Source organism: Leptodactylus fuscus, chromosome 1 (assembly GCF_031893055.1).
Source record: "Leptodactylus fuscus isolate aLepFus1 chromosome 1, aLepFus1.hap2, whole genome shotgun sequence".
NCBI classification, from domain to species: domain Eukaryota; kingdom Metazoa; phylum Chordata; class Amphibia; order Anura; family Leptodactylidae; genus Leptodactylus; species Leptodactylus fuscus.
Window position 1 is genome coordinate 11,769,534 of NC_134265.1, and position 24,575 is coordinate 11,794,108.

The following is a 24,575-nucleotide window of genomic DNA, read 5'->3' on the forward strand; positions in this document are numbered from 1 at the left end:
CGCAGCTCTGCTACATACACATCACACACACACAGCTTTGCTACATACACATCACACACACAGCTCTGCTACATACACATCACACACACAGCTCTGCTACATACACATCTCACACACACAGCTCTGCTACATACACGTCACACACACACAGCTCTGCTACATACACATCTCACACACACAGCTCTGCTACATACACATCACACACACATAGCTCTGCTACATACACGTCTCACACACAGCTCTGTTACATACAGATCACACACACCGCTCTTCTACATACACATCTCACACACACAGCTCTGCTACATACACATCACACACACAGTTCTACTACATACACACAGCTCTGCTACATACACATCACACACACAGCTCTACTACATACACACAGCTCTGCTACATACACATCTCACACACACAGCTCTGCTACGTGCACATCTCACACAAAGCTCTGCTACATACACATCACACACACAGCTCTGCTACATACACATCACACACACAGCTCTGCTACATACACATCTCACACACACAGCTCTGCTACATACACGTCACACACACAGCTCTACTACATACACACAGCTCTGCTACATACACATCACACACACAGCTCTGCTACATACACATCTCACGCACACAGCTCTGCTACATACACGTCACACACACAGCTCTGCTACATATACGTCACACACAGCTCTGCTACATACACATCTCACACACACAGCTCTGCTACATACACATCTCACACACACAGCTTTGCTACATACACATCTCACACACACGGCGTTTGCTACATACACACCACACACACACAGCTCTGCTACATACACGTCACACACGCTGTGTGGAGGAGGACATCTACATACACATCACACACACAGCTTTACTACATACACACAGCTCTGCTACATACACATCACACACACAGCTCTGCTACAAACACGTCACACACAAAGCTCTGCTACATACACATCACACACACAGCTCTGCTACATACACATCACACACAGCTCTGCTACATACACATCACACACAGCTCTGCTACATACACATCACACACACAGCTCTGCTACATACACATCTCACACACACAGCTCTGCTACATACACGTCACACACACAGCTCTGCTACATACACGTCACACACACAGCTCTTCTACATACACGTCACACACACAGCTCTTCTACATACACATCACACACACAGTTCTACTACATACACATCACACACACAGCTTTGCTACATACACATCACACACACACAGCTCTGCTACATACACGTCACACACGCTGTGTGGAGGAGGACATCTACATACACATCACACACACAGCTCTACTACATACACACAGCTCTGCTACATACACATCACACACACAGCTCTGCTACAAACACGTCACACACAAAGCTCTGCTACATACACATCACACACACAGCTCTGCTACATACACATCTCACACACACAGCTCTGCTACATACACGTCACACACACAGCTCTGCTACATACACATCACACACACAGCTCTGCTACATACACAGCTCTGCTACATACACATCACACACACAGCTTTGCTACAAACACATCACACACAAAGCTCTGCTACATACACGTCACACACAGCTCTTCTACATACACATCACACACACAGCTCTGCTACATACACATCTCACACACACAGCTCTGCTACATACACGTCACACACAGCTCTTCTACATACACATCACACACACAGCTCTACTACATACACACAGCTCTACTACATACACGTTACACACACAGCTCTTCTACATACACATCACACACACAGCTCTACTACATACACATCACACACACAGCTCTGCTACATACACACCTCACACACACAGCTCTGCTACATACACATATCACACACAAAGCACTGCTACATACACGTCACACACACAGCTCTTCTACATACACATCACACACATAGCTCTTTACATACACGTCACACACACAGCTCTGCTACATACACGTCATACACAAAGCTCTGCTACATACACATGACACACACAGCTCTGCTACAAACACGTCACACACAAAGCTCTGCTACATACACATCAAACACACAGCTCTGCTACATACACATCACACACACAGCTCTGCTACATACACATGACACACACAGCTCTGCTACATACACGTCACACAGCTCTGCTATATACACATCACACACACAGCTCTACTACATACACGTCACACACGCAGCTCTGCTACATACACATCACACACACACAGCTCTGTACATACACGTCAAACACACAGCTCTTCTACATAAACATCACATACACAGCTCTGCTACATACACGTCACACACAGCTCTGCTACATACATGTCACACACACAGCTCTGCTATATACACATCTCACACACACACAGCTCTGCTACATACACATCTCACACACACAGCTTTGCTACATACACATCACACACAGATAGCTCTGCTACATACACATCTCACACACACAGCTCTACTACATACACACAGCTCTGCTACATACACATCACATACACAGCTCTGCTACATACACGTCACACACAGCTCTGCTACATACATGTCACACACACAGCTCTGCTACATACACATCTCACACACACAGCTCTGCTACATACACATCTCACACACACAGCTTTGCTACATACACATCACACACACACAGCTCTGCTACATAGACATCACACACACAGTTCTACTACATACACACAGCTCTGCTACATACACATCACACACACAGCTCTTCTACATACACACAGCTCTGCTACATACACATCACACACACAGCTCTGCTACATACACATCTCACACACACAGCTCTGCTACGTACACATCTCACACACACAGCTCTGCTACAAACACGTCACACACAAAGCTCTGCTACATACACGTCACACACACAGCTCTGCTACATACACATCTCACACATACAGCTCAGCTACATACACGTCACACACACAGCTCTACTACATACACACAGCTCTGCTACATACACATCACACACACAGCTCTGCTACATACACATCTCACGCACACAGCTCTGCTACATACACGTCACACACAGCTCTGCTACATACACGTCACACACAGCTCTGCTACATACACGTCACACACAGCTCTGCTACATACACGTCACACACACAGCTCTGCTACATACACATCTCACACACACAGCTCTGCTACATACACATCTCACACACACAGCTTTTCTACATACACATCTCACACACACAGCTCTGCTACATACACGTCACACACGCTGTGTGGAGGAGGACATCTACATACACATCACACACACAGTTCTAATACATACACACAGCTCTGCTACATACATATCACACACACAGCTCTGCTACAAACACATCACACACACAGCTCTGCTACATACACATCACACACACAGCTCTGCTACATACACATCACACAAACAGCTCTGCTACATACACATCACACACACCGCTCTTCTACATACACATCTCACACACAGCTCTACTACATACACACAGCTCTGCTACATACACGTCACATACACAGGTCTTCTACATACACATCAGACACACAGCTCTGCTACATACACACAGCTCTGCTACACAGACATCACACACACAGCTCTGCTACATACACATCTCACACACACAACTCTGCTACATACACGTCACACACACAGCTCTGCTACATACACGTCACACACAGCTCTGCTACATACACGTTACACACAGCTCTTCTACATACACGTTACACACAGCTCTTCTACATACACATCACACACAGCTCTACTACATACACACAGATCTGCTATATACAAATCACACACACAGTTCTGCTACATACACATCACACACACAGCTCTGCTATATACACGTCACACACACAGCTCTTCTACATACACGTCACACACACAGCTCTACTACATACACACAGCTCTGCTACCTACACATCACACACACAGCTCTGCTACATACACATCAGCCATACACAGCTCTGCTACATACACATCACACACACAGCTCTGCTACATACACATCAGCCATACACAGCTCTGCTACATACACATCACACACACAGCTCTGCTACATACACATCACACACACAGCTCTGCTACATACACATCTCACACACACAGCTCTGCTACATACACGTCACACACAGCTCTACTACATACACATCACACACACAGCTCTTCTTCATACACAATACACACACAGCTCTGCTACATACACGTCACACACGCAGCTCTGCTACATACACATCACACACAGAAGGCTCTGCTACATACACATAGCTCTGCTACATACACATCACACACACAGCTCTGCTACATACACATCTCACACACACAGCTCTGCTACATACACATCACACACAGAAGGCTCTGCTACATACACGTCACACACACACAGCTCTTCTACATACACATCACACACACAGCTCTGCTACATACACGTCACACACAGCTCTGCTACATACACATCACACACACAGCTCTTCTTAATACACAATACACACACAGCTCTGCTACATACACGTCACACACGCAGCTCTGCTACATACACATCACACACAGAAGGCTCTGCTACATACACATAGCTCTGCTACATACACATCACACACACAGCTCTGCTACATACACATCTCACACACACAGCTCTGCTACATACACATCACACACAGAAGGCTCTGCTACATACACGTCACACACACACAGCTCTGCTACATACACGTCACACACGCAGCTCTGCTACATACACATCACACACACACAGCTCTGCTACATACACGTCACACACACAGCTCTGCTACATACACGTCACACACACAGCTCTTCTACATACACATCACACACACAGCTCTACTACATACACACAGCTCTGCTACATACACATCTCACACACACAGCTCTGCAACAAACATGTCACACACAAAGCTCTGCTACATACACATGACACACACAGCTCTGCTACAAACACGTCACACACAAAGCTCTGCTACATACACATCACACACAGAAGGCTCTGCTACATACACATAGCTCTGCTACATACACATCACACACACAGCTCTACTACATACACATCTCACACACACAGCTCTGCTACATACACATCACACACAGAAGGCTCTGCTACATACACGTCACACACACACAGCTCTGCTACATACACGTCACACACGCAGCTCTGCTACACACATCACACACACACAGCTCTGCTACATACACGTCACACACACAGCTCTGCTACATACACGTCACACACACAGCTCTTCTACATACACATCACACACACAGCTCTACTACATACACACAGCTCTACTACATACACACAGCTCTGCTACATACACATCTCACACACACAGCTCTGCAACAAACATGTCACACACAAAGCTCTGCTACATACACATGACACACACAGCTCTGCTACAAACACGTCACACACAAAGCTCTGCTACATAAACATCAAACACACAGCTCTGCTACATACACACCACACACACAGCTCTGCTACATACACATCACACACACAGCTCTGCTACATACACATCAGCAATACACAGCTCTGCTACATACACATCACACACAGCTCTGCTACAAACACGTCACACACAAAGCTCTGCTGCATACACATCACACACACAGCTCTGCTACATACACACCACACACACAGCTCTGCTACATACACACCACACACACAGCTCTGCTACATACACATCTCACACACACAGCTCTGCTACATACACTTCTCACACACACAACTCTTCTACATACACATCTCACACACACACAGCTTTGCTACATACACAACACACACACGGCTTTGCTACATACACATCACACACACAGCTCTGCTACATACACATCACACACACAGCTCTGCTACATACACATCACACACAGCTCTGCTACAAACACGTCACACACAGCTCTGCTACATACACATCACACACACACAGCTCTGCTACATACACATCACACACACACAGCTCTGCTAGATACACGTCACACACGCAGCTCTTCTACATACACACCTCACACACACAGCTTTGCTACATACACATATCACACACATAGCTCTGCTACATACACGTCACACACACAGAAGTTTCTGCAGAGACCTCTAATATCTGGTCATGTGACTCGTTGACTCCTCCCACAGCTATGACATCACCACAGGTCCTGTGAGAAGACGGCTGCTGTACCTGAGGAGGTAAGTGCTCGCTCTCAGCCCTTCTCATACATTCAGTGGCCCCCACACACTATAATGTCCTCCCTGTGGCCCCCACACACTATGTCCTTCTCATACTGCCGCAGCCTCTCGTCCTCTTATACTGCGGCAGCCTCATGTCCGCAGGGCAGGAAGAGGTTAATTGCAGGCTGGTATTATGAGGGGGTATCTGCAAATAAAAGGGGGCAAGTTGTATTCTTCATATGGGGAATGGAGGAAACTGATAGTGAAGTGTTTAGTGGCTCTGAGGTCAGCGGTGAATTTGGCAGTAAGTGGGTGATGTGACAGTATTTAGTCCTGGTATAGCGGTCAGCGGGTGATGTGACAGTATTTAGTCCTGGTATAGCGGTCAGTGGGTGATGTGACAGTATTTAGTCCTGGTATAGCGGTCAGTGGGTGATGTGACAGTATTTAGTCCTGGTATAGCGGTCAGTGGGTGATGTGACAGTATTTAGTCCTGGTATAGCGATCAGTGGGTGATGTGACAGTATTTAGTCCTGGTATAGCGATCAGCGGGTGATGTGACAGTATTTAGTCCTGGTATAGCGGTCAGCGGGTGATGTGACAGTGTTTAGTCCTGGTATAGCGGTCAGTGGGTGATGTGACAGTATTTAGTCCTGGTATAGCGATCAGCGGGTGATGTGACAGTGTTTAGTCCTGGTATAGCGGTCAGTGGGTGATGTGACAGTATTTAGTCCTGGTATAGCGATCAGCGGGTGATGTGACAGTATTTAGTCCTGGTATAGCGGTCAGCGGGTGATGTGACAGTGTTTAGTCCTGGTATAGCGGTCAGTGGGTGATGTGACAGTATTTAGTCCTGGTATAGCGGTCAGCGGGTGATGTGACAGTATTTAGTCCTGGTATAGCGGTCAGTGGGTGATGTGACAGTGTTTAGTCCTGGTATAGCGGTCAGCGGGTGATGTGACAGTATTTAGTCCTGGTATAGCGGTCAGCGGGTGATGTGACAGTATTTAGTCCTGGTATAGCGGTCAGCGGGTGATGTGACAGTATTTAGTCCTGGTATAGCGGTCAGCGGGTGATGTGACAGTGTTTAGTCCTGGTATAGCGGTCAGCGGGTGATGTGACAGTGTTTAGTCCTGGTATAGCGGTCAGCGGGTGATGTGACAGTGTTTAGTCCTGGTATAGCGGTCAGCGGGTGATGTGACAGTGTTTAGTCCTGGTATAGCGGTCAGCGGGTGATGTGACAGTGTTTAGTCCTGGTATAGCGGTCAGCGGGTGATGTGACAGTGTTTAGTCCTGGTATAGCGGTCAGCGGGTGATGTGACAGTGTTTAGTCCTGGTATAGCGGTCAGCGGGTGATGTGACAGTGTTTAGTCCTGGTATAGCGGTCAGCGGGTGATGTGACAGTGTTTAGTCCTGGTATAGCGGTCAGTGGGTGATGTGACAGTGTTTAGTCCTGGTATAGCGGTCAGCGGGTGATGTGACAGTATTTAGTCCTGGTATAGCGGTCAGCGGGTGATGTGACAGTATTTAGTCCTGGTATAGCGGTCAGCGGGTGATGTGACAGTGTTTAGTCCTGGTATAGCGGTCAGCGGGTGATGTGACAGTATTTAGTCCTGGTATAGCGGTCAGTGGGTGATGTGACAGTATTTAGTCCTGGTATAGCGGTCAGCGGGTGATGTGACAGTGTTTAGTCCTGGTATAGCGATCAGCGGGTGATGTGACAGTATTTAGTCCTGGTATAGCGGTCAGCGGGTGATGTGACAGTATTTAGTCCTGGTATAGCGGTCAGCGGGTGATGTGACAGTATTTAGTCCTGGTATAGCGGTCAGCGGGTGATGTGACAGTGTTTAGTCCTGGTATAGCGGTCAGCGGGTGATGTGACAGTATTTAGTCCTGGTATAGTGGTCAGCGGGTGATGTGACAGTGTTTAGTCCTGGTATAGCGGTCAGCGGGTGATGTGACAGTGTTTAGTCCTGGTATAGCGGTCAGCGGGTGATGTGACAGTATTTAGTCCTGGTATAGCGGTCAGCGGGTGATGTGACAGTATTTAGTCCTGGTATAGCGGTCAGCGGGTGATGTGACAGTATTTAGTCCTGGTATAGCGGTCAGCGGGTGATGTGACAGTATTTAGTCCTGGTATAGCGGTCAGCGGGTGATGTGACAGTGTTTAGTCCTGGTATAGCGGTCAGCGGGTGATGTGACAGTGTTTAGTCCTGGTATAGCGGTCAGCGGGTGATGTGACAGTATTTAGTCCTGGTATAGCGGTCAGCGGGTAATGTGACAGTGTTTAGTCCTGGTGTTGAGGTAGTGACCTCCGCCAGAATACGGGTCACTTCCAGTGGTCAGTCACCTGCTCCAAATCAATCATGCCTGTGCGCGCTTGCTAAGAGAGACTCTGACCCTGAAATCTCTACCCAGTGTTATCTGGAATGTGAGTACAACATTCTTCACCAATCATGGAGCAGACTCCACCTCTTCCTGCTGTGATCATATCTATAGCTAGTCGGTTTTGGAGAGAGGAGGAGGGTGTGCTAGAGTTTTCCCTGCAAAAGTCAGAGCCAAATATGCCTAGTTTGACTCCAGATGTTTCATTGGCAGTAAAACAGGTGTAGTTACCAGCATGTATATACACATGACCTTAATAGTCCCCCCTTGAAACAGCTCCAGACAAAGGGAATGCAGGGTGGGATGTCTGTCCCTATCTCTCACTACCGGACTGTAAGGAAATACCCTTCAGATCTTATAGAAAGCATATACATTGACTAATGTCAGACCTATAAACAATATGAATATAATAACTATAGAAACTTAACAGGAATATAAGTTCAGATGGATCCAACAGTCTTCAAGTTTTCTCTTCTCAAGGCCCATATCCTCCAACAGTTTATTGTCCCATTTATTTTCAAGAACATCATCAAGTGGGCAAAGGTTTAAGGTTTTCCTTATACTCTCACAGCTGTACTGGCGATCAACAGGAACCGGAAGTGACCATTGAATCTCATATATCTCCTTATCACCATCCAATCTTTGGGTTTTAGTTTATAGGTTTCTTCCACTGACTTAGAATCTGGAGGGAAAAAGGGAAAAACTCGAGAATATACATTAATCATATGTCTTTGATGATTCGTCACATAGTCAGTCAGCACAACATATTACATCTGGAACATTTATAAAAAATACAATCCAAAGACAGGGCTAAATATCAATTTTCCTCTTTTCAGCTTAGTGTGAAACACACCGCATACTTATGGAGAATAGATTCAGGTAACCAATAATGACACGCGTAGACACGTCTGCCCCAGAACTAGTGGACTTTGTACACGGACTGTTTGTGATGGTTTTTCCTTACCAGATATGCCCCAAGCCATCCTGAAGGGAGACAACTACACCCAAGCACGTACTCATACCGTCTCACTGTATATACTCAACCTGCAATCTCTGGAACAGGTACAAGGGCTTCAGGCCTGGCTCTCTGGCCTAGCACATGCCATGCGGGCTCACATATATATCTGACTATAGTGATGCTAAATCCTGCAGCTGCCCATCCTCCACTCACCAGGTCACACATGGCTACTACTAAACAGTACACTTAGTAAGAAGCTGCTTATGCCATAAGTGGGAACAATGTTCTCAGTACATACTCTCTTACCACCGGACACCAGGACTTGTACATCCTCTTTCCAAGTCTCCTTTCCTCCTGGACCATCTTCGGTGCATCAGTGTCATAAAACCTGAAAAGAGAGCTAAAAGGTTTGGGTCTTACCAGTAAAACATGTCCCCTAGGCTTCCGCAGCTGGGCTAGTGGCAGTGTCTGCCCAAATGCTACCTCCACTTTCTTTCGTATCAGCCTTGGTGTGTGCCATGACTTCTGACTATACCAACCTATGAGCAGCCGCAGGGTCTCCATCACACAAAAGTTCTTGCCCTCCAGATCGGACCATAATTCTACTATATCCAACACCTACCCTCAGACATTGTACCATGTTCAAGCGATGGCTTCAAGTTCAGCTGAGACCCATGGGGTCCCATAATAGGTCTCCTTACGCTTGGTTTACCTCATATACGGTGACTGTGGCATATCTGATGCAGGATTCACCATCCTTCCCAAATATAAGACCATCTATAATAGAGCTCAATCAAAAAAGTTATCAATAGATTCATATCAGCAAAATTTTCGTAAGTTGTCTTAATCTTCTTCACCCCCCCCTTGAAGATATTGATAACATCCCGGTTCGGTTGTGTCAATGCCCAAACAACCATATACTGAATGCTGCATGCACCTCTATGGGAATGGGGTAGGAAGACTCTCCCTGGTGCTACTGGCTGACTAGGCCCTGCCTGCGGGTGTTGGTCAGCTGTTCCCAAGCTAAACTTGGCCCCGACAACTTCTGGCTCTCTAAACACGAAGACCTAACAGACAGGTGGGGTGAGAGCTGAAAGAGGCTAGGGACTGGGATACTAAAGATGGTCACCCCTAATGAAAGAATAGGTGCAGCTGCCAACGGTAACAAATAGGATGGGGCGTGCTGAAAAACAAACAACAATGGCTGTGCTGTCTTTCCCCCCTGGAAAAAAACAAAAAACAAAACCAAAACAAAAACCTTCTAATGCAGCAAGCAAATGTGACTTGTCAGAGAAATGAACTTTAACACAATCTTAATGTTACGTGGACTGGACCTTTTTTTTTTTTTTTTTTTTTTTTTCCAAAAGTACTTCATGTTCTGTGAGAGAGATACATGTCTGACGGGGCACAGGAGTCTCTGCAAGGTCAAAGCTAGACAATACAAGAAGAGCCAATATTATCTTATCATGCTGCAGCTCACATAGCTGCCTATCCCACTCATAGCTGCGGCTGGGTATCCCCCCCCTGTATCTCATAGCTGTGTCTTGTGTAGGACTACAGACCTCAGCAATCTCTCTTAAAGAAACAGAAACACACTTGTACAATCTCATGATATCAATATAATAAGGTTAGGTACATATTCAGAACACACATATATATATATCAGCAGAGAAAGCAGAAACATTAACTGAGGGATCAAATCAATCTCCTGGTCACACAACAAAATCATACACACAGGACATTACACAACAGGTATGGGAGTGACTTCTAATTCACTTAGTATAGACACAAAGGAATTTTTCTCTCTCTTTTTCTTTTTCCTAAAACCAAAACATCATTACAAAGATAATCTGTTCTATGTCTTTTTATCAATCAACATACACATACACGTTTTCAAATTCGGACACCTTACTGAGTTTCTAAGTTTTAATAACGGTTTTTCTACAATGGGGACAATCCTGGTTTCAATCAGCTTACATCAACCTACGTTCACTTTCTTGCACAATCTTTCCACTCGCTTCACCCTAAAATCCGATACCCATCCTATTATGTGCATACTATCACATCACTTTATGTTTCAACATTCCAAGTTCCATCTCTTTGACATCCTAAACTCAGGCAACATACTTAAACCTCCTGTTTCATGCCACTCTCTGGCACCTCTTCATTACATCAACATTTTCCAACCATTCATTTCACGATTCACATAATCTACCACATTGTGACCGCTCATTGACTAAAATACATGTTTAACACAATTTCACACTATATTCCGGATTATTGGATGGACGTCTCAAAATTCCAGATTATCAGAGTTTTCCTAAAATTTTACTTTTAAGATCAAAATGTTGCTAACAACACAGTCCTAACAAGAGAAACCTTCTACCGTACCCCTCTTATAGCACTATATGTTTTCTCAACTATCTTAAGGGGTCGGGTACGGCTTTAAAGAAGGCAACACCAAATGCTTTACTAAGACAATTCTATGTCGGATCGGTGACTACATAAGAAGAGAACGGAAGCTAGTGTGATATTGTGCACACTTCTGTATGATACAAATTATAAAGAATAATATACAAAGATTAAAATACGGCACAGACCAGATGAGTTACCTTCCCTCATAACCGTGATCTGAGTCAGCTCAGGAAAAGGATTCTGGTCTCTTATGGTAAATTTTTAGACAAGAAGAAGACACGTTAGAATATTTAGCATAACATAACGGGATATGAAATTCCAACATAAGTTTCAACACATAACTATGGGATAAGACACAAAGAAGAAGTTTCATCTCATTATTTCCCATTCCCATAAATAAAACATAAACACATAGAAATATAAACAAACAAGTAAAAATAGAATACTCTCTGTAATACATAGATGATACCAGTAATCCAGTCTCTGTGTGCCTTGAACTCCTGCACAAAGATTTCAACTTGGGGTAAAACCCCAACTTGTAGGTTGGCGAGGCGACAGAGGGTGAGTGGCCGTCTCCCCCTCCGTGACCTCCCATACCCACGCCGTGAAGATTCAAAACTTTTCACTGTCACCTTTTTGCTCTTTTGTGGATACAACTGTTTGAAAGACAATAACAGACAAACAATAATTCAAAACATAACCCTTACATCATATGCTTGGATATCCCTGTATACACATTGTCATTATACGTTACTCAGGTTAACTTTTTTTTTTTTTTTTTTTTTTTACATAGACTGTGGACTCTGGTGCTGGCACAAAGCCAAGTTTCATCTTCTCTGTGCGTCCTCCAGCATCTGGCAGTCTATGAGATAAAACGACCTTGAAGCTCTTGGCAGTCAATTAAAATGCTTTGACTGCTCTCTACAGAAATAAAAATAGGAATAAAACTCAAACAGCAGTTAATATACTGACACCAAAATTACACTAATATTTTTGCGCAATTTTTTTTTTTTTTTTTTTTTTTCATAGCAAACCTCACTCTAGTAATTACCACAAGTGTTCAGAATCTCTTAAACTATACTTGAAGTTAAGGGAGATTTCCTTCCTTCCCAATTTTCCTTTTCTTTACTAGATCCCAACCAAAGTTTTGAAAGTATAATCCTCTAAACATCATAATAGTGGTATACAGTGAGGTCTTTTATAGCTGAACTGGGCATAGACACTCGGACACTTGGAAAGGGGGCTACCGGGGGTTTGACCTCTTCCGGGCTTGAGGGTTTGTGATAGGAACTGGATGTGGCTATCACCGGATAAAGGGGGCGTGATCTGAGGGACGGTGGGGGCCGGAGACGTTGGTCTGGGTGTACTAACATGGCTGCCAGTGGGAACAGCCATAACCTCACTTCCGCCATCCCTGGGCGTTGGTCCGGAAAATGAGACAACAGGGGATGGGCGGGGAGCTCCACAGGCTACACAGACATCTTGCAAATCAGGATTCAGCTGCCTACAGACGTCACAGATCCACCCATCTCCACTACTCTCGGCGCCATTTTAGGGCAGTGGCGCACAAGCAATTATACTCGGCATATTCTTTTTATCATCAAGTTTCAGATAACCAAACAAAGAAACAAAGGTTCAGCATTTTCATGTCCTCCCTCGCCTGTCAGTTCTGCATATCCCTCACGTTCTAGAGTCCTTGCGACCCTGTAATGAGCTTGGGCGGCTTCCAGCAAACCTTTATCTTCTAACATTTTTCTTCACATGCTAGGTTACAGTCGGCATCTCAGCCAGTTTATACATTCTCGAAGCCTCTTTCCATATCTCTTGCCTTCTCTGACTCGAACCAAATCAACAGCAGTCTGTGCCCCGTCAGGCAAAACATGTTCCCCTTTGAACAACCGCAACATTCTCACGGTCCCAAAATTGCTTATCTGCGTGCGCACTCGGCAGATATGTAACCCCTCAACCACCAACAAAGTCACCTTTACCGGTTCCAGACTCTTGTTGACAGGTCCTCCCCCGACCACAGGTTGCAGTCACTGGGCAATATCAAATCAACCAATCCAACAGCACCCGTCCACTCCCTGACGGCCTCATGCTATGGATCAATAAATAAATTACAGCACCCGGCCTCTTTCCTGACGGCCCGTGCCCAGACCAAATGTTGCAATCGTCCAAAAGATCACACGCACTACTCTACATCAAAGAGGGCAAGAAATTCACTTCCCGGAATCTGAAGCAACACAGGTGACTGAACACTCGGTGATATATATATACCGGTGAGGAAAAACAAGTTCAGACTACGGCTCCAGGACCCACCTATCCGTATCACTCAGACTGGACAATCGATCCAACTGGATCACCTGTCAGCCAGACAACGACACACCGACAGTCACAGGCAAATGACACATGTTCATATGAATATGCATACACTTACCGTGACTCTAATGAGGGTGATCAGGCCTCGGGTCGGTGAGACGTCGTCCGGCGTCCAGGGTCCGGCGCGGGTCGGTCATCCGCGGTGGTCCTATGGCCGTAGTCCCTGTTCGGGCGCCACTTGTTGAGGTAGTGACCTCCGCCAGAATACGGGTCACTTTCAGTGGTCAGTCACCTGCTCCAAATCAATCATGCATGTGCGCGCTGATTAAGATAGACTCTGACACACTGAGTCAGTTTTCATCTCAGTCCATGCAACTCGGCGCTCTGGCTGCTCACACAGTACTGAGGTTTATTGAGGAAGTTACAGTTTTTATACAGGAATGCAAGAAAGATAAGATAACGGCAGGCTGTAAGCATATACGTCATTTCTCGGGAAATCGAAATCTAAGAGATGTTGAAACTTAAGAGCCAATGACTGATCGCCAGTGTATTTGGATACAAGACGTATATGCTTACAGCCTGCCGTTATCTTATCTTTCTTGCATTCCTGTATAAAAACTGTAACTTCTTCAATAAACCTCAGTACTGTGTGAGCAGCCAGAGCGCCCAGTTGCATGGACTGAGATTGAAACTGCATCAACGTCAGTGTTTATCTTTGTCAGCGCGCACATGCATGATTGATTTGGAGCAGGTGACTGACCACTGGAAGTGACCCGTATTCTGGCGGAGGTCACTACCTCAACAAGTCTAATGGTATAGCGGTCAGTGGGTGATGTGACAGTATTTAGTCCTGGTATAGTGGTCAGCGGGTGATGTGACATTGTTTAGTCCTGGTATAGCGGTCAGTGGGTGACGTGACAGTATTTAGTCCTGGTATAGCGGTCAGCGAGTGATGTGACAGTATTTAGTCCTGGTATAGTGGTCAGCGGGTGAAGTGACAGTATTTAGTCCTGGTATAGTGGTCAGCGGGTGATGTGACAGTATTGACTCCCACACCTACGATAGTACTGATCCCCTCACCAGCCGCACTTCAGACTGTCCATTCTCATCTTTTGAACCTGTTACAGAAGAGGAAGTCTCCCAGCTACTTTCTTCATCTCGCCCCACAACCTGCAGTAGTGACCCCTTCCCCTCACACCTTCTCCAATCTCTGTCCCCTGCTGTCACTATTTACCTTACTAAAATATTTAACCTCTCTCTCTCTTCTGGAATCTTCCCATCCTCCTTCAAGCATGCTGTTATAATCCCGCTACTGAAAAAACCCTCCCTGGACCCTTCCTGTGCTGCTAACTATCGACCCGTCTCTAACCTCCCCTTCATCTCTAAACTTTTGGAACGCCTGGTGTATTCTCGGTTAATCCGTTATCTCTCTGCTAACTCTCTGCTTGACCCCTTACAATCTGGTTTCCGCGCTCTGCACTCTACTGAAACAGCTCTCACAAAAGTCTCTAATGATCTACTAAAGGCTAAATCCAATGGTGACTTCTCTCTTCTTATTCTTCTGGACCTCTCTGCAGCTTTTGACACTGTTGACCATCAACTTCTCCTCACTATGCTCCGCTCAGTCGGCCTCAATGACACTGCACTCTCCTGGTTCTCCTCTTATCTCTCAGACCGCACTTTCAGTGTATCATTTGCGGGCTCTGTTTCCTCCCCTCTTTCCCTTGCTGTTGGGGTTCCTCAGGGCTCGGTCCTCGGCCCCCTGCTCTTTTCTCTCTACACAGCCCCCATTGGACAAACCATCGCCAGATTTGGCTTCAGGTACCATCTTTATGCTGATGACACCCAATTATACACATCTTCCCGTGACATCACCCCTGCACTCATACAGAACACCAGTGACTGTCTCTCTGCTGTCTCTAATATCATGTCCTCGCTCTATCTGAAACTAAATCTCTCTAAGACTGAACTACTACTGTTTCCACCATCTAACAGATCTGTCCCTGATATATCCATTGCAGTCTCAGGCCTTACTATAACTCCTAGGCAGCATGCCCGCTGCCTTGGGGTCATATTTGACGCAGACCTTTCCTTCACCCCTCATATTGAATCACTCGCACATTCATGTCACCTCCACCTCAAAAACATCTCCAGAATACGCCCTTTCCTTACCAGAGATACACTAAAGACACTTATTGTCTCTCTGATTCATTCTCGCCTTGACTACTGTAACGCCTTACTAATCGGTCTTCCCCTCACTAAACTCTCTCCTCTACAATCTATTCTGAATGCAGCGGCCAGGCTCATCTATCAGGCTAGACGCTACAGCGAGGCCTCGGGTCTGTTCCAGTCGCTACATTGGCTGCCTATTCATTATAGAATAAAATATAAAGTTATCTCCCTCATCCACAAGGCTCTCCATAATGCCGCACCTCCCTACATTTCTTCCCTCATCTCTGTCTACCGCCCAACCCGTGTTCTCCGCTCACTCAATGACCTAACACTTACATCCTCTATTATCAGAACCTCCCATGCTCGTATACAAGACTTCTCCCGAGCTGCACCACTTCTCTGGAATGCTCTACCCCGGACAATAAGATTAACTCCCAACTTCTACAGTTTCAAACGCAAACTAAAGACGCATCTTTTCAGACAAGCCTATCACAATTTCTAATGCACAAAATTGTCTGAACACTGTATAAGCAATGCCGCCCCTGCTACCTCTTGTGTCACCCCCTCTACCTCATAGATTGTAAGCTCTTTTGAGCAGGGCCCTCAGTCCCATTGTGTGAAATGACGTTCTTTGTTATGTATGTCTGTATCTGAACCCTATAAATTGTACAGCGCTGCGGAATATGTTGGCGCTATATAAATAAAATGTATTATTATTATTTAGTCCTGGTATAGCGGTCAGCGGGTGATGTGACAGTATTTAGTCCTGGTATAGCGGTCAGCGGGTGATGTGACAGTGTTTAGTCCTGGTATAGCGGTCAGTGGGTGATGTGACAGTGTTTAGTCCTGGTATAGCGGTCAGTGGGTGACGTGACAGTATTTAGTCCTGGTATAGCGGTCAGTGGGTGACGTGACAGTATTTAGTCCTGGTATAGTGGTCAGCGGGTGATGTGACAGTGTTTAGTCCTGGTATACCGGGTCAGCGGGTGATGTGACAGTGTTTAGTCCTGGTATAGCGGTCAGTGGGTGATGTGACAGTATTTAGTCCTGGTATAGCGGTCAGCGGGTGATGTGACAGTGTTTAGTCCTGGTATAGCGGTCAGCGGGTGACGTGACAGTATTTAGTCCTGGTATAGTGGTCAGTGGGTGACGTGACAGTATTTAGTCCTGGTATAGCGGTCAGTGGGTGATGTGACAGTATTTAGTCCTGGTATAGCGGTCAGCGGGTGATGTGACATTGTTTAGTCCTGGTATAGCGGTCAGTGGGTGATGTGACAGTATTTAGTCCTGGTATAGTGGTCAGCGGGTGATGTGACAGTGTTTAGTCCTGGTATACCGGGTCAGCGGGTGATGTGACAGTGTTTAGTCCTGGTATAGCGGTCCTATTTGTTAACTCTGTAAGTATATCAGTATTTTTTAGTGTGGGATCGGGCATGTGCCTTGTTATTTGTGCACCTGGTCTTTAAAGATAAGGCTCACAAGTTTGACTTGGCAATTTTTTTTTTTTTTATTTTTTTTTTTTATATAACCCCTTAAAAGACATAGGGACACCCCTGTAAGCACCAGTTTTAGGCACTGCTGCACACTGAATTAACAGAATGTGACATTGTTGTTGGTACAATATTTCAGAATTTGGCGCCCCACTTTTTATTTTGCCCAGGGCCCCATTTTGTCTAAAATTGCCCCCGTGCTATGGGCGCAGATCCACTATACAGTGAGGATGAGCTACTACTAGACAGTCAGCATCTAGAGCCCAGACCAGACCTGGAGGAGACATCTGCTGCTTCCACCGCTAGTAGTGATGAGGAGAGTGGTGTGGGAGCTGGTGTTGCGAGTGGTCAGGTTCCTGGCTTAGAGACCATTGAGGAGGACATCAGTGACCTACAGACATTATTGGATTACGATGTAGCCGATCACAAATGGGAGGGCTACTGGATCTCCGCAATGTTAGACCCTCGCTAAATGGGGGCTGTTTTTACACTCGCTTAGAGGGAGGACAAACTGAACTACTATAGAGACATGCTAAGTAGTAAGTTGGTCACTGCCTATCTGCACCACCGTCCACCCTCTCGCATGTCCTACCAGGGGAGCCCTGAGCACACAGCTTGCACTACCATGGCAGCTGTGAGAGGGGGTAGGGGTGGCAGGAGCAGTATCGGCTCCATCAGCAGCAGTCTGAGCTTAGAGTCGCTGATGAGCAGCTTTCCTCACCCGCATCAACAGCTAGACACAGAGCAGAACTTGAACCAGCAGGTAGTGCACCCTGCCAACCATCGTGGAAGATTCGCTGGATTTTTGGGCAGCCAAACTGGATTTGTGGCCGCAACTGGCTGAGTTTGCCGTGTGCACCCCGGACAGCAGTTAGATGGACTGGGAGTGACTGGTAGGTTGTCTCAGGTATCTGGAGCCATGCTGACTGCAGTGCACCCCACATTTACTGGAAGGTACATGGGGGAGGAGCCATAGAACAAACACAATGAAAAAGGTGACCCCACAGATGCTCAACTGGGTTCAAGTCTAGGGAATAAGGGAGTCAGGGAAGTACTTGGAAGTCTTGGTCGTTCTCTTTTTTTTTTTTTTTTTTTTGGTAGAGTTGGAAGGGACCTCAAGGGCCATCGGGTCCAACCCCCTGCGAGTGCAGGTTTTCCTAAATCATCCCAGCTATATGTTTATCCAGATTCCGCTTGAAGATTTCCATTGATGGAGCGCCCACCACCTCCCGTGGCAGCCTATTCCACTCTCTCACTACCCTCACTGTCAGAAAGTTTTTCCTACCACTGTCGGACATTTCTAGACATTATTTTACAGGAAGATTCGATTTGCCCGAGAGAAGACAAATGCCATGTATGGGTGTGTGGGATCTGCAAGGATGGATTCATACCCAAATCCGTTCAGATTGCCTTCTACATAGACGAGCAGGCCCAGAGAATGGCAAGAAAAAGTTCCCCAGCCTATAACACTACCACCAGCAGCTTGTCTTCTTCCAGCACTGGTTTCAGAGTGTTTGTTCTCTGATGTTTCTTGCCTGACATGGAGATGTCCATCTCCTAGGAGAAGGCAACCCTTAGCCAATCATTGGTGGTCCAAATCCAATATGGCCGTGTAAAGTGAAGCCTTTTGTTTGCTAGAGTAGGGACAATCGAAGCTCCATACACATCAGGGTTCACTGAACTGTTGTTTTAGACATATCTTGTAGACCAGACTTATTTTCATGCTGAGCTGCTCCACTGTAGAGTGTCGATCGTCCCTCACACATCTTTATAGCTGAGGTTCAACTTTCCTATCAGTGGCGCGTGATTATCCACAGTTTCCATGTTGGTTATTCCCAATGGCGCCATTTCTCCACTCACAATACACTTTCACCAAAGCAGCGCACGAACAGTTCACAACCTGCGCTGTTGGAGAAATACTGTCACCCTTGGCCCAACAGCCAATAATCATCCCTTGTGCAACTCTGATAAATCGTCCCCTTTACCCGAGACAACAATGAGATTCTGGGGGCAAAACGGTGGCTCAGAAGTTAGCACTGCAGCCTTGCAGCGCTTGAGTCCTGGGTTCGAATCCCGCCAGGAAAAACATCTACAAGGAGTTTATATGTTCTTCCCATGTTTGTGTGGATTTCCTCCCATTATACAAAGACACACTGATAGGGAAAAAAAAGTCCATTGTGATCCCTATATGGGGCTCATAATCTATATTCTGTTCAGCCTATCACACACCTTATATACCCACCAAGCCGGCCCACAACAAGTCACTTCCTTCCTGAGCTACACGCTGCCGACGTCAGAAGTAGGAGGTGGTGATAATAATGGGACTCAACTCTTCTATTTCTTCCATGGGATTCCGTGTAGTGATTACATTGTCTCATCTTCTCTCCATTCAGGTTCCTACAATATAGAATCCTCTCAGTATCTTCTATATAAGAGAATATTCCTGATTGATCCATCAAGGATGGAAAGAGACAGGAACAAGATGGCGGAAAGTCTATTAAATCTCACCCTAGAGATCATCTACCAGCTTACTGGAGAGGTGAGAGATTCTGATGATGTCATCATTACATCATTCTTATCTATAGTAATAACAGATGATATGACTGGAGAGGTGATGGACTCTGGACATGTATGTAGTGAGATTTATTAATATGTCTCCCCATAACCAGGATTACACAGTAGTGAAGAAGACCTCTAGTGGGCACTGTCAGGCTCCTGTGTATGATGGATATGGAGGAACCCTCGGCCCAATCCCGGAGCCTCCACCTCACCTCCTGATACAGGAGGAGATCAATGGACAGAAGATCCTAGAACTCACCCACAAGATGCTGGAGCTGCTGACTGGAGAGGTGACACTGCTGGGAATGCTGGGACATTATACAGTAACTGGAGGGGTCGGGGTGATGACTGTATCATTGTGTTGTCAGGTTCCTATAAGGTGTCAGGATGTCGCTGTCTATTTCTCCATGGAGGAGTGGCAGTATTTAGAAGGACACAAGGATCTGTACAAGGAGGTGATGATGGAGGACCACCAGCCCCTCACATCAGCAGGTAATAGACATGACTATATACACATGGACTTCCATTATTTGTATGTACAGAATGAATTCAGTCCCTGTCTGTGTTTCCTACAGGTAGATCCAGTAAGAGGACAACACCGGAGAGATGTCCCAGTCCTCTTCTTCCACAGGATGATCAGGTAGATGGAGATATTCCCTATGATGTGTAGACGGGCTGTGAAGTCCTTGTGGTCAGTCTTGTTGTATCCAGCAGTATTATATGGTTATATACATGGGCGGTGTCATTGAGCCGCCATCTAATATGTTTATCCGGCTTCTCACAGACCTGCAGATACTGTCAGGACATCTTTCATCTTCATGCTGATTAATGATCTAGAACATTCTCTGTGACTTCCCCATTTGTCCGGTGACTTTTACATTATTTGTTTCCCAGATTTTCCGTCAGGATAAAGATGTGAGCGACATTAATGCTATATCTATGAGAATAAAGGAAGAGCCCTATGTGAGTGGTGATGAGGAGTGTGAGGAGGACATTCCTACAGGGAACCGCCCAGGTGAGGAGTCACCACTATATAAAGCACAGAAGGGTCACTGATTCTATTCAGACATTGTTTAGACTATTTGTTGTTCCCCGATTCAGGTAAAATACTAATAATACCTGAATATAAATGTGATACCGCTATAGGGGGTAATAAATGTAGTATAGAATAGAACGGACAGCAGGAATATGGACTTGACATCGATGTGAACGAGGCAAATTTCTTCCTCACCGGCTGTCAGTCCTCGTGAAGGGAAAGAATTATATAGCAGATTATTTCAGGTAGCGGAAAAATAATCCTCCTGCTCGATCTTCAGGCAGATTCCACCTCAGAGCTCTATGGAAATAAATGGGAGGTGGAAAATCCCGCCTGGCCAGTAAGGAATCTGATGGAGATTCGGGGGCTGATTTGGTAAAGCGGAAAAATTCTTCTTCTGAATTCCTGAAGCAGCTTCTACAAATTTCACTGTGTAAACCTCACCTTAGACCCCAATCACACTATGGAATCCGGACTAGAAAATCTGGTCTGTACATCAGTCACATTTCCCAGCCTGAACTCTGTCCACACACCAGGACTCCCCGTATCTTAGTGATCTATGACGCTAGGAGTCCCTGCTTCCTTGTGACTCCACAGACCCTACTACATACTGTATGGGACAGCAGATCCGCGGTGAGTTCAGGCTGGGAAATCCAGCAGATGTGGTTTGGATTCTATTGTGTGTATGGGGTGTAATACAGTAAGATTTATGGCATCCTACAGTATTATTCCACATAAGTGGCCATGGATTGTGTTCACCTCTACAGTGACCTAGAGCAGTGGTGGCGTCTCCTGCCCCGCTTCATTACTTTTCACTATCACTGACCTCCATCTCAGCACAGTGAATACTAGTGAAGTAGGCCACGCTGCCGTCGTTTTCTGCCTGTGCCACTGACTTCTTATTCACACAGTCCGAAGCGTCTCAGGCAGCGGCAGCTCAGTGGGGAATATACTTATAAGGTAATGTTATTCAGAAATAGTAACATCAGTTTTCTTCTTGTCAGATGACTGTACCAGGAGCTCAGAGGGACATCTAATACCTACAGATTATAAAGCAGAGGATCATGGTATCAAACAAGATCCATATGAAGAGCATGTCAATACCTCAGATATACCCTCAGGCCTTCAGGAGAAAGATCTTTCTTCTAATTCATCGGCGTCTGTTAAAAAAAATAGAAAATGTAGAAAGGGTGCTATACTTCAGAAAACCCACACAGGAAAGGAGCCATATTCATGCCCAGAATGTGGGAAATATTTTGCTTGGAAATCAAACCTTGTTGTTCATCAAAGAACTCACACAGGAGAGAAGTCTTATTTGTGCTCAGAATGTGGGAAATATTTTGCTCAGAAATCAAACCTTGTTATTCATCAAAGAACTCACACAGGAGAGAAGTCTTATTTTTGCTCAGAATGTGGGAAATATTTTGCTCAGAAATCAAACCTTGTTATTCATCAAAGAACTCACACAGGAGAGAAGTCTTATTTTTGCTCAGAATGTGGGAAATATTTTGCTTGGAAATCAAACCTTGTTATTCATCAAAGAACTCACACAGGAGAGAAGTCTTATTTTTGCTCAGAATGTGGGAAATGTTTTGCTCAGAAATCAAACCTTGTTATTCATCAAAGAACTCACACAGGAGAGAAGTCATTTTCATGTTCAGAATGTGGGAAATGTTTTATGTCTAAATCAAATCTTGTTGTACATCAAAGAACTCACACAGGAGAGAAGTCTTATTCTTGCTCAGACTGTGGGAAATGTTTTACTTGTAAATCAGTCCTTGTTAAGCATCAAATAACTCACACAGGAGAGAAGCCGTATTCTTGCTCACAATGTCGGAAATGTTTTATCTCTAAATCAGACCTTGTTAATCATCAAAGAATTCACACAGGAGAGAAGCCTTTTTCATGCCCAGACTGTGGGAAATGTTTTACTCGGAAATCAGGCCTTGTTAGGCATCAAAGAACTCACACAGCGGAGAAGCAAATTGTAAGTGGATTTTCAACCTGAAGTCATTGACCCGTCTACGTTGTAAGAAAGAACTTATATTCACAGGGGTTTTTTTTTTTTTTTTTTTTTTTTTTGTAATGTTAAATTATTTATTTTTCTTTAACTCCTTCATGCATTGTTATGTACATGTGCGCGGGCGAATGTGGGTAGTTGCTTCATCTCTACGTACGTGATGGTGGTTGAGCGGGCTCAGAAGCAGAGCCCATATGATCATCATGAGGAAAATATGCAAAAACAAGGCACTTAAGGTAATTTTCAGACAACAGAACAAACTACTATGTCAAAAGACAGAAATCACTAAAAACAAAATTGCTAAAATATTAAATACTAGTAGAATCCCCGCGGCTTCGCTCACAGGAAATATGTTACATTTTTGGTTATGCGAGCTAAAGTCAATTTCAGTGTGACACTGAAAATTTTACATTTTCACAGAGCTACAGTAAATCTTTTTTTCCACTTAAAATTTTTACTATTTTGTCATTTTACTAATTTATCAGCAACTTATTTTTTAATTTCAACATTTTTATTGATTTTACATATTCAATACATATTGTGTAGTATAAACTATTACAACTATTTTTTCAACTATTTTTTTTTTTATTTTATCAAAAATTAAAATGTAAGCACCTTATACAAAAATATAAAACATTTACACCCAATTAACAACATAGTGCAGCCCTTCCCCCCTTCCCTCCAGTGTAATCTATAAGTAGCTCACAGCCAAAAGAATAAAATTGGTTTCCAGTTACATAACTATCTATTGTGGTGCTTTCTGGTAACAATGTTTCTTCTTTTACCTTCAGGTGCATTCCTGTATATGAAAAGATTTTTGGGGTTACCCACTCCAGAGCAAGCAACGTACAACTGTCCATGTGAAAAACACGGGCTCTCCAAATTAACGCCAGCTACTTTAAGTGATTGACCTTGTGCTTTATTTTGGATAAGTTCACACTGGGTTTTTTGGACCGGAACCTGAAGCGATCCAAAATACGGGTAGCTGTGACTGGTCCTGTGATTGGACCACATGGGCCCGTGAA

The 24,575-nt window shown here is 45.0% G+C and overlaps 2 protein-coding genes and 1 pseudogene across 2 annotated transcripts in view; 2 read left to right on the forward strand and 1 right to left on the reverse strand.

Annotated features, from left to right (window-relative positions):
• The window catches only part of LOC142189686 (uncharacterized), a 292,843-nt gene extending 268,817 nt beyond the window's left edge, over nucleotides 1–24,026 (forward strand). The window contains exon 10 of the mRNA XM_075262246.1: nucleotides 22,772–24,026. Coding sequence (XP_075118347.1) covers nucleotides 22,772–23,538 — 767 coding nt within the window. The 3' untranslated portion in view covers nucleotides 23,539–24,026. The remainder of the gene's footprint in view (nucleotides 1–22,771) is intronic.
• Nucleotides 1–24,575, reverse strand: part of LOC142189633 (uncharacterized) — a 637,493-nt pseudogene that overhangs the window by 132,817 nt on the left and 480,101 nt on the right.
• Nucleotides 18,561–21,550, forward strand: LOC142185896 (uncharacterized). The gene is made up of 5 exons (XM_075261106.1): nucleotides 18,561–18,698; nucleotides 20,605–20,784; nucleotides 20,863–20,986; nucleotides 21,070–21,134; nucleotides 21,389–21,550. Exons 1-5 carry the CDS (start codon nucleotides 18,561–18,563, stop codon nucleotides 21,548–21,550), a joined length of 669 nt encoding a protein of 222 aa, XP_075117207.1.

Coding starts and splice junctions, on each gene's coding strand:
- LOC142185896 (XM_075261106.1), top strand. CDS start 18,561: ATGGCAGCTGTGAGAGGGGGTAGGGGTGGCAGGAGCAGTATCGGCTCC. Junction 20,785..20,862: donor TGGAGCTGCTGACTGGAGAG/GTGACACTGCTG, acceptor TTGTGTTGTCAG/GTTCCTATAAGGTGTCAGGA. Junction 20,987..21,069: donor CCAGCCCCTCACATCAGCAG/GTAATAGACATG, acceptor TGTTTCCTACAG/GTAGATCCAGTAAGAGGACA.